Genomic DNA, 12,172 nt, shown 5'->3' with positions numbered 1-12,172 from the left:
CGGTGTTAAGTGCCAAGCGGGAATTGTTCTTACTTTTTCACGATGAACCTTCTCGACTACAGCAACAGCAAGGGTGCGATGTCGTACGAACCGCTGTCTTTCGGCACATATCGGTTGGTGTGGGGAGGTCAAGTGTGTGCTACTGACTGACTTGATATTGCTTTATGATTTATCGTTTATTACTTTTTATGAGTGTGTGTATGTTTACGAACTACCCGGGAGGGAGAGTTCTTGTGCTGCATGTAATCTTCTGCTTTGTGGAAAATCACGTCCAACGCCATTTGCTATTAATTAGTTGGATGTTTGTTGATTTTCTTATTAATTTTCCTATTTCATTCGTTATACGTTGAACAAAATGCATTTTAATCGTAATAACAGCATTATAATTTCACCAATTAAAACCCAATATTGTACTTGTACTGTACAACACAGTTACGCTTCAAAGATTCTTCAATTCTTCAACATCCTTTTCACATCGCATTAATTAGAAGCTCCCACAGCAAGCCGCATTGATTATTTTTCCTGCTCTCATCAATAACCGATCCCACTGTCGCCACTCAACCGGCACCACCATCCGGTGCACCGGTGGTAACATAAATCATAAATCTCATACGCAAGCAATCAAAAACAACACACACGCTCCACCCATCCGCCATCGCTATCCCGCACATAAATGATTAAGCAATAATAATAACAGCGACGTGATCGTACGCCACACACAACCGACGACGATGATGATGACGCCGATGATTACGACTGCAAACCATTTTTACTATTTTTTATTTCCTCTCCACCTTCGCGTAGATCTATCAGGAAAATTCTTCGCAACAATTTTACGCACGATTACGCCGCGAATCCATTGCCAACAGGCGTTGCAAACCATCCGAAACTTGTGTGGCTTCCCGGAGATGAGCACACGGGGTGGAGTGCCAGGCGCGCGAATTCGATTCGATAATCGGCATGCGAAAGACATGCGATGAGTGATTATCTGAGCCCCCAGTGCTACGGTGGGCTATGGGGAAAAAAATGCTTATCGTAATACGCCTGGAGGATGTGTCTTGCGCAAACGGTGAGCTCCAGTATGCTAAAGACAATCGAGCGATTTGTGATAAAGTCAATCAAATCGAAACCCTGGAGATAGCTGGGCATGAAACGTCAACCCGCTGTGCAAGGTAAATCCCGCTCATCTATGATACTCAATCAACTATCACACCTCGTGTCTTCGGGAATCGATCATCCCTCCACCCTACCGGACCGGTGCTGGACACCTGTTTGTAATGGAGTTTAAGGTGGTCAAATACGGGAAGTCATCACATCGTATCAACACACTTAACGCCATCAATAAATGACCGTTTGGAGGGAAGAAATAAATACCCCATTGACAATCTTATCCCATCGCCGTATAAATCGTCTGCCAATTGCGTATCACCCGAGCTCTATCTTATCCTGTCCCGGTGCGTTACTTCTCGGAAGCAAATTCTTCCCAGTACACAAAGCTACTGGACACACACCTAGAGAATGGCTCGTGCGCAACATGCAATTGTTGTGACACAATCGTTTATCTCCAAACTGTCACCTCCGTCCCATTTGCTGGGCAAAGGCACGATCGATGCGACACCGGACACAATGTCCATCATTGTCGAGATAGAGACACCCGGCCCGTGGTTGATGACAGCCAAAATGGGAAGAGTAAAACCCAGCGTTCGGGGACTCACCGTACGGTGCGGGAATCCCTGTCCTCACCAACAAAACTGGAGCAACGCTCCGGTAGGTGCGCTTAAACGAAATTAAATGAAGATCGATAGCAATCTCCGGGAGAGTGTCGATGAGCTGCCCTGGACTATCAATCACCTTACCATAGGTCTCTACCTTTTTTTCACCTTTTTGGGTGCGTCGTTCAAAAGTATTGCGTACAACAATCGTAACGGATAACCCCGAAAGCATGTGTTTACGTATGTGAGACACGCTGTCAAGTAGCGCCATCTCAAACCGATGAATTAAATCACCGGAAGGTGATCGATTTCTTATGTCTTATATCTCCGGAAGCACCTTGCCACACTAGCGAAGAAAGTGTAAATTTATTCCATCATCTACCGTTAAGCAATGGGGACCCGTCAAGGAACAGAACTAATTAAGATATAAATGGTTGTATGCAACTTTACACCGCCGACTACCTGGTTGAACAATTGTTCTGTTGGAATCTTTCTTGGATATTCCTCGAAAAGGAATGAAATTTCAAAAGCAGAAGATCAAGAAGATTATTTGACATTATTCACTCTTTTCACGGCTTTACTGCCGATGTCTTCAATCATTACAACTTGTCAGTTTTACAGATAAAGTTGTCCTTTGACGAGGCGGTTATTAATGACAAATTGTATGTGACACGATGACGCAGCACAACATTTATCTCAACATCAAAGCTTTTGGGGGAAAAAAATACAATGCATGCTGATTTTGCAGTCCAAACGAATGCGAATAAATTCAAGTGGCCAAGTTCAAATCGATTTGTTCCACTGATCAAGTTTTCGCATGTTAGTACCAAATATGTATCGAATTGCTTTTATAAGAAATGTTTTTATTGTTTCAAAAAGACCCCTATTAGTGGTCCCTACTATATTGATCCGCACCAATCCTATCCCAAGCAAACATTCTGCCACAGTATGTTACCATAAAAAAAGATCAAAGATAAAACATTACATCTCGTTACTACCACTACCGAAAAATCAACACAGCACCCTCACGAACAGGATTAACGAACGAGGCAAAGCACCTCAAAATGAAAAAGCATATCACGATCATTAGTACAAACAGCACACCCGTCAGTGATGCATGTAATCTGCACACTCCGCAGCAAAGCACAAACGGGCAGCAAAGACCTGAAAAAAAAAATATACCCGAACCTAACAGGAGGGTTCCTGCCGCTACAAGCAAATGTGTGGCATCGCAAAAATGGCACTGTTAAATAGATTAAACTTATTTGCCAGTAATTGTGGTATTACGGTCGTTATGCTACGGGCAAACAGGGCGCAGCAACAGTCACAGATTGCCTGTTGAAACACACGGAAACCGTAGCAATTATTGGGTGTGAAAGTGAGCAAGCAATCAACCACTTTCCCAACCGCCTCACAAGACGACACTCGGGAAAATCTTTTAAAGTGTGGAATCACTCCGGATCTAACAGACGCTGTTATCTTAATGATGCGTTAATATTGCTTTTGATCCCTCGCCCGTTTGTGTCCTAAACGAGGCGGAAAGAAAAGAATGTGTGTGGATAAGGCAACACTTACCTCCCATGCGAACCGTCGATCCATTGGTTCACGCAGCAGCTTGCCAACGAACGGTCCATACTGCGTACCCTTGGGGATGGTTTTGAGTGCCATGACCGAACCGGTCTGAATGTCCAGATCTGGCGGTGGTGGTCGCTGCAGTCGTGCCATCTGTAGAAGGAACTGTTCCGCACTCTGAAGCTAGCGGTGGATAAGGGGATAGTGTTAGTAAGAGCCATTCTGAGCTTAGACCAGACTTAAGGTCTGATATGCTTCTGCATACCTTTAATCGCTCGCGAACATCATCTGCCGTGGGTAGGAGGTGATGATGCAGAGAGGTTGGTAAGCTAAAATCAGCCGGTCCGTGATCGTGATGCTTGCTCATCGGTACCACCTGCAGCCCTGGAGGCACTTCTAGATTGACGGGTAGTCCACGGGATGCGTCCGATTCGTCGCCACTGATGCCTGGAAACACGGAGAGCACATATTAAAACTCCTCACAATTTAAATAACGCTTAATGTTTCACTAAAGACTCAAGAAACTTTCTGTGCTGATTTTGCTATAGATTTATCCGACGACTTACACGGGAACCGATAGATCGCCCAACGATATTCAGTTCCTAAATGTTTCTAAAATTATTCTCTTACATCACGTCCAAGCTGTGCATCAAACCACGAAAAATATGATGCATCTAACCACATTCCACGAAACTCTTCAACACACCCCACTCCAGCCACAATGTAGTCAAAACACATTAGCACGAATGTTCCCACTTGTCACTGGTGGGGAAATTATTTTACGACCATCTCTTTCAACCGTCGAAACCCAGCTCAGCTAGGCGCGAATGTCTTCTAACCCGAACATGGCAAAGATCTTCACACAAAGACCCATCTTAACTCGTGCCGCACTGTTTGTAATTACGCGAGCGTCAAAGCCGGCCCAAGATAATACGATCCTCTGTTTCGATGCTTTCGAGCGTCTGGCGTTTTTCGGTGGACAAGACTGACACTTACGATCATTGCTCGCGGGAACGCGCACATGGCCCCGCAATAGGATTGCAGCTAAACATAATTGATTTTTTCCATTTTCTAGTCATCCAAATTGTCACCACACCACCGCATCAGTGTGTGCTCTTGAGAGCAGGGAAGAGATGAGTGGTTTTATTGACTTTTTTTTGTTGCGACTCCAACCACATACATTCCAGACCCATAAGAGGATAGCTTTAAGACACATTGATTCTTTGAGGCTGGCGCAATAGTAACGCAACTAGAAGTGGAATTAAAATCACGATCCATGACTGACCTATTTATCCCGCATCAGCATCTTTCGGTTCCATTACATCACCAAGCTGGTGATCACAGCACAACACTTTGGCCATTGATCTACAAGTCGGCCTAAGTCGGGTTTTCTAAAATCAACTGCTTCCCATTACACCTTCTCGAGAAAAATACCCCTTCCCATTTGTTCCCGAGATGTAAAATTGTTGGTGTTGATAGAATGGCGCTAAACAAAAGCAGCAGCAACGGTACGGCACGAGCCAATCCCTTCCTCAGCCCCAGCTGTAACTTATCCGATTTAAATACCAGCCGATTAGTGTAAACTAATTTTATTCTAATTTGCCGACAATCGGCCACTCAAATCGCATGCAAACCGAAACAACAACACTCGAACAAACACATTTAAATATCACTTTCAGCCAGCGAGGTTGATGGCATCTCGGGAGGTTATGCTGGGGTCCGGAGGAAACTTAAAACCATTTTGGACCGAGCCAAACCGGAACCACCAATGAAGCAATCGCAGAGGGATACAGTTTTTTTTCCTAGGAAATTGTTTAATCCTGCGTGAAATCGGATACTGGATCCGTTGATCTGTGTCACCAGCAGGATCACCGGTAGGAAATCGGAAGCAGAAACAAACCCCGAAAGGGATTAAACGCCGAAAGGAGCGCGAAGAAAGGAAAAAAAAAACATGCAGAAATTTAGGACGCATAAAAATGGTCCGTTTGTACAAAGGATGCCTTTGCGAAGAAAAAAAAAACGCTACCTATATCAAAACGACACGCAAAAATTATTAAATTTAAAACCAGAAGAAATTGCACCACACACTCGCACATCGAGCGACAGTGAACGCTTCGGAACGCATCCAGAAGTGTCGTGAACCCCTCGAGAAAAACTGTCAACCATACGAGTGGGCAAAACATGGGTAAACATTTATCGAAATCCCGTGGCAGATATTAACGTCTTCATTCGCTTCGCCGGGTTTGTCTGTTTTTAATCTGGCCGAAATTGTTTGTTTAGCCCTTGTCTGTTACGAGCCTTTTTCGGAAGGCATCGAGCACTGCTGCACGGTTGCTGCCAAGGGGTGCAAAAAGCCAATTACATCAGGCGCTTCCTTGGATATTCCTTTTTTTTTCGCTTAGACCCAACATAACACCTCGATCGACCTTAATCGGTTGGAAGATTAAGATGGCTAGTTGTTGGGATTTACGAACAAATTGGAATCATCCCCTTGATCAACCGTTTCCTCTTACCGATCGGAAGCCTTCCGTGATAGGCGCGAGATCTTGGCGCTCGAATTTCTTCACAAGCAACAACAAGAACACCCGATTGAACGATCACACCAATTTTGTAACGTTTGGTTTTGCTGCAACAATATCACAACCAATGTCTACATCAGCACAAAGAAGAAGTTACGCATCATGTTCACCATACTACAATATACGAATCTGCCAGTGCGACGAAATCTGAATGAATGCCACATTGTTGCAAAAATAATGTGACGGACGTGCCTTGTCACCAAAAACCTTCTTCCCCAAAAATAAAACCCGGCGCATTTTTTGGACATTGGACTACTAAATGCGTGCATAGCACTTTTTTTTCTCGCTCCCGATGCGACGCTTAACCACTTGTAAACAAATGCCCATTTCTCCAACCCGACAGAAAACTAAACGCATGCGATCTTTGAAGAGCGTCGCGAGCGGTTTGTCCGATGGCATGCATTTGAATGAGTGATATGGTACGCCACATACCAACAATGTATGCAAGGGGGGAGGGTTAGTGTTGTTTAGTGATGTTAGATTCTACATACTCTGGGTACGGACTCGAGGCGAAAATAAACATTGACCGACTTCTTCCGCTGGAGCTTGATAATGATTTGGATTTGATCGCTTTAGCTGCGCGTGAGTGTTTGTACATTGTTGATGATATTTGTCGCTATCGAAGCACGGATAAGAATGAAGCAACTTCCAGCAAAGGGAAGACACTGCGTACTAGTGAAGCCAATCTTTTAAATAGCTTTTATTAACACACACACACATATCATGCATTTATTCACCTGTAATGGTATCCAATTTCATTACAGTGCTGGGACATCAGCATCACTACAATCGGAAGCAGTCATTCTGTAGAAAACCACAAAAACGATGACATTCATTTCCCTCACTGTGCCCTTGCATGATGCGGTGATATATCTCTACTTGAATCTTTTCGCATGCCTGAACATCAATCGTCCCAGAAGTTCTTCAACTTCCAATCTTCCTTTCATTTTGAGGGAAGACGTTTAGAAGGGAACGGTACCAGCTTCGCGCTTGTGTTTATCATCTGGCCGAGCAGCATTCAAGCCCAGCACACTTTATCTCTTCTCAGATTCCCTATTCTGTCTTGTAAGCGAAACAGGAAGCACATTGCTTCATTTCCGATCTGTGTGTAAGTTTTTTTTTGTCTTTTGGAATGTTCCTGTGGTTGAATTGTATTCCTACAACGAAGAGGGAAAAGATAATTCATATCAAAACTCATCCCGATCATCTGGCATTTTTTTTTTTTTGTTGCATGCATGTTTGCACGGCTTTTGTCGCATCTTGACGCTTTTAATGTGAAGTGGTTTATTCTCCATAGCTCATCTTCAGCCTTCATGATGCGCTGTACGAACAGGTACGTCCAGGTGGACACAAGCTATTCTGAAGAGTTGCTTTAACACCGCAAACGCACACCACACGTATCAACATTCGGGATTGAATGTCCTTCTTCGCATACAAAAGAAGAACCTGCTGGACGGTGAAGAGCACAAAAGCGATCAGAACATCCTGTCTATGAGCTGTGTTTTGTTTTCCACGCAAAGATTCAACGAGGGCCACGGTTACATTTTTTCCCCCTATCCGTACCGGAAACGATGCGGCTGAGAAGCTTTGAATGATAACGAAAGATCACGTGGTTTTATGTCTTTCAACGACATGGAATTGGATGCAATTTGCACTGTTAGTTTGGATGTGTGTATTTTGTGCCTGTTTGCGTTTAGCAAATAGCTCCAGAAATGATGAAACAAACTGGAAAATAAACAACACTAGCAAGACAGAGCAACCTTAATAAACTCATACTTCAATTTAGTGTTTGAAGAGGTCTCCGAAGCTAGATCCTTTTTCCCAAACACTGAGTGACCTAGATTTGTTGTAACATTTTCATCACCGTGCTTGTTCTGATAAACCTCCCGAAAACAGATCCTTTCAGAAGATATTCAACGCGTCTCATAAAACCTTCGAAAGCACACCATTTATAATACCTGCATCTAATTATTGCGCCTAATCTGAGGCAGATTTGCAAAGCAAAACTTACCCATTAAGCGATCGCAAGTAAACCGTTCGGTCACCAAAAAAAAAAACATCGGTAGGTTGTACATTTATTTTGGCAAACAGAACACATAAATCCAAAATCCCACCGGCACAATGATGCCCGGTCCCGTAGGTGGTAGTTAACTTATCGCAATCGTGCGTCCAAAACCGTGGACATAAAATATTTCAATGCTCGTAAAAAATGAACATATTTCACCAAGCACGTCAAAGGTAAACCACGATGGGGCCACGGGTTAAGGCAATATCCTTTCAGCTCATCTACAGTGAAGACTCGTAAAACAAAGCAACAGTTCTTAAGGCGTCGCCTGAGGTGGAAGGAATCTCCACGTAAAACAGAATGGTACTAAATTTCACATTCACTACACTCGCTCGCGTTACTGGTACTCCCTGGTTACTGGTATTCTAATCAGGTATGGTTTTGTGATAGCCATTTTTTCAAACTTTTCTATCAACGAGACCCTTGGAAGAAAAAGGCAACACGCTTCCCGAGGTGCCCATAAACTGTAACGAGAAAGGAAATCTGTCACGTAAAAAAATGACCCATCGTGAAGTGAACGGTGTTGTTTTTAATATCGCACTTCGTTTGGGCCCGTTGTGTGCCAACGCTCGATTTGCGTACCAAACCAAATACACAAACATACATAGGTCCGAAATGAGGCGAGCAAACAAAAACCCCTCCCTTAACTCCCAACAATACCGGGGCAAAATTAATCGTCCACACACCGTGGTTAATAATCATCGAAGTATTTGCACGAAAAATGTGGACCCACTATAACTCTATTACGTTTTTTCTCCTTCACCCCCTCACCCCTCCCTCCCCTTCCATTTTGCCACATTTTCCTCCCAAGTGGAATTGGGGATTTTAATATTGAACAAGCACGCGTTCGTACGGCACGGTACATAAACAGCCCTTACAAATAATCCCACCACGCCGGTCCATCAGAAACAGTCGGTCCCACACAGTAAACAGGTTCCGCGAAAAATTCCAATTATTCAATCATAAAACAACGACGAAATGGCCGGGAAAAGAAAATATCTTTCCACCACACCCCCCGCTCCCAAAAACGTATACGGTGCCATATTTTATTTCCAGGGAGTGTAATAGCAGGAGGATCGTCTAAGGGAGGCACTTTTCGCCACAAGAAAACACACGAAGCGAACGATCAAATTTATGCAAATCAGATAAGGTAGTCAGGGTATTGTTGCACGATTAAAAGAATCACAACCATTGGAACATGATTAGATTTGCTAGGGTCAGTTGGGGGCGGGCAGAAAAAAGTGTTTCGGAAAGGGGATGGCTTCTACTTCATTTTCCGAAACGATTCTGGGCTGGTTTATTGGTTAAATGGCGACCTGCTTTGCTTGACAACGGTCACACACACACACACACAAAAATCGCGTAAAACAGCAAACTGTTTAATCATAATTAATTGAATTCTATAATCATGTTGTGAGCCGACCGTAAGCCCAACCCAGGGCGTGTGGGTGGGAAGTTTTACGTGAGCGATAAGGAATTGAAATTCTCGTACAAATATACACACTGATCGCACGCAATTGCCTTCAAGCTGATGGCAAACATCCTCTTATCTTTGACTGAGGTTTTATTGGACGAGTGGCACTTAAGCAGCGGAGGAAAAACCAAACGGGTTCCATACCTGGCATCATTAATTCGATATCAACCATAGCATGGATGGTTGTGCTTTCTCCACTATCCGCAGGGTCTTAGGGATTTTTCACCTGACGTCACGTCTTCAATATTGTTAAAATATACGTTTACAGATTTACATTCAATAACTTTAACGCCTCAACACTGTCACTGCTTTTGATGTCTACAATGGTTTTTATATTGATTTTTTAAACAACCGATTTCTACTTTTTTGTTATTTACACTTCATAATGTACTCGCAATGTTTCGAGGTTAATTTAGAAAAAAGCATATACACTTCCACATTTAGATATTTTTATATGGGTCTTCAATTTTTTACACCAATTATTTCCCACTAGAACATTTTCTTCTCACGCGTACAATCCGTACAGATCATCACATCACAGTAAATCCTTACGTTAGTATGTTTTTGCTCTTGATTGCAAACTCACAAGCACACTGCACACAAAATTTATCTTCTCTATCTATTCAAATTTCACTGTTTCCATAAATGCTACGTCGTGTTTGGACCTTGCTAGAGTCCGTGTTTCAACTTTTCCCTGCGATTCCTTGTCCAGGTTCTGTCCTGGACGAGAGACACCAATGGATCCCGATGAAACCGACCGACCGTATCGGGAAACCGAGCGCGAAAGCGGCTGATCAGCAGCAGTTGTCTGTCTGTGGGAGATGCTAAGAATAGAGTAAAAATTCTTCTCAACGTGCAAGCACACATCATCGTTCTGATCCGGTCGGCGGCCCTGCTCGCACTCACGCATAACCTCTAGCGCTTGTATTGTTCTCCCTCTTACTCCACCGAAAACAATCACTGCCACATCAGTTTGCAAGGGGTTGCTTTTTCCACCAGAAAAAAACGTTCATCCAGCGAGAGAATACGACGTGAGCGAGCGAGAGCGAGCAAAACTGGAAGAGCAGGAGAGTGCGAGGATGAAGCCCAAGTGAACGACGGGGAAAAATGAACACCAGCAGGCGAGCGCATTTTCCACGAAGGGAGAGATCGCTGCGCCGGTAGCAGGCCGGGGTGGTTTCAACCCACAATGAAAACGATGATAAAAATAGTATGCTCCCCATTGTCAGGGATGGTCACTTCCTGCCTATGCGCAATGGCTGTGAGATACAGCCGAACGGCGCATCCTCGACGCAAGACCCGGGCGCTGGATATGATGGGGTGACAGTGCCTCAAGGAGGAGCCTTCTAGTTTTGGCAGAGTTGGAAATATCATTTTCTACACCACCCCCCTTCCGTTGCGCATTCGGGCCGCAAGGATGGGGGCACACACATGCGCATGTACCCATCCGCTATTTGCCAGGTGCTTTTATCTGTCGTTCGTTCACTCTACCGTTTCGAGCCTCTCGTTCTCGACTTCTCTCACCGTGCAGGGCAAGAGACATTTGTCAATGTTCTGTGTCCTTTCCCGAGGTCACAGGGCATCGAAGGGACCGAATGAGAGGCAGCGACCGGAATGAATGAAGTCATTTTTGCGAGAATAGCACGCCTCGACGACAGAATGGTGCGGAACGGCACGGGAAAATGTGGTTGAAGACATTATGGAAGGGAGAGGACGAATCTAGACCTTGAGGAACCACAAAATATTATTCGGAAAATATTGAATAGACATAATATTATCTTATAGTAGTTTTTTATTCACATAATCCTACATCCAGCGGGTTAATGTGATTGTTAGACACAGACAACTGTCTATTCGTGAAAATGTCACTGGAAATGTCTCGATATCTTTTCGCTCCGGAAAGCGTTCATCTCAGTACAGACATCCCCGGAGCAGATCTTTTACACAGAAGAACAACAAACTGGCAATGTATCTAAACATACACATATCTCCATTCCGTCGGATTCATTCTGCCCTCTTACGCCTCTCGGAACACTACAGCATCATCACCGTCATCATCATCGCGTTCTGTCTCTGTGGCTGTGTAATTCTATGCTGTATTTAGCTCCTCCTCTCCAATTATGCTACACAGCGGCAGCATAATCCCGGCCCGGCCAGCCAGTCAGTGCGCGGCAAACGTTACGCAAAACGATGGAACACACATACAGCCAGAGATAAAGGCGAAGACAACCCACAATCATTCGAACGTACAGCAGTACAAGCAGAAGCCCGCTCTATCAGATAGGGGATGACGATGACAAACAAGGGGTTGAATTGTTGTTGAGATCGCTGCATGCGAGTAAGCGAGACATACGCATACCGGGGGGGTGGGGGGTGGAGGGGGGCATCATAATGGGAATGCGGGATTTCTATTGCATAGAGGACAATTCGTACTCGAAACAGATCAAACCATCATCACGACCCACGGTGCGAGAATTTGCACACCGGACCGGATCGGGTGTCTCATTATCTCCGAGACAGAAGGCGGGATTTACAAGAGGATGATGCTGCAATTCTATAGGATGCATTGCGAATACGCTCTCCCCGTTATCTGCTCGCTGCCGTGGTGATGTATCTACGGCATTCCGGCACAGCGAAGCTACAGAGTGTGCGCACAGTGTCCCCACCGATTCCATGTAGCCAAACACATCACCGCGGGCGCAGATAATCGTGCCAGTGAGATGGATTCTAGTTCTGATACACTGGTACTGGTTGCATGACGGACAGGGCT

The 12,172-nt window shown here is 44.5% G+C and overlaps 1 protein-coding gene across 1 annotated transcript in view; it reads right to left on the bottom strand.

The window, feature by feature from the left end:
• LOC128711226 (histone-lysine N-methyltransferase PRDM16) overlaps window positions 1-12,172 on the bottom strand; it is a 92,042-nt gene that overhangs the window by 35,840 nt on the left and 44,030 nt on the right. The window contains exons 2-3 of the mRNA XM_053806093.1: window positions 3,550-3,731; window positions 3,288-3,467 (exon numbers count right to left, since the gene is read on the bottom strand). Of these exons, the coding sequence (XP_053662068.1) occupies window positions 3,288-3,467; window positions 3,550-3,731 (362 nt within the window). The remainder of the gene's footprint in view (window positions 1-3,287; window positions 3,468-3,549; window positions 3,732-12,172) is intronic.

This window comes from Anopheles marshallii, chromosome 3, assembly GCF_943734725.1.
Source record: "Anopheles marshallii chromosome 3, idAnoMarsDA_429_01, whole genome shotgun sequence".
Lineage (NCBI taxonomy): Eukaryota > Metazoa > Arthropoda > Insecta > Diptera > Culicidae > Anopheles > Anopheles marshallii.
This window is presented reverse-complemented; position numbering and strand designations above follow the sequence as displayed.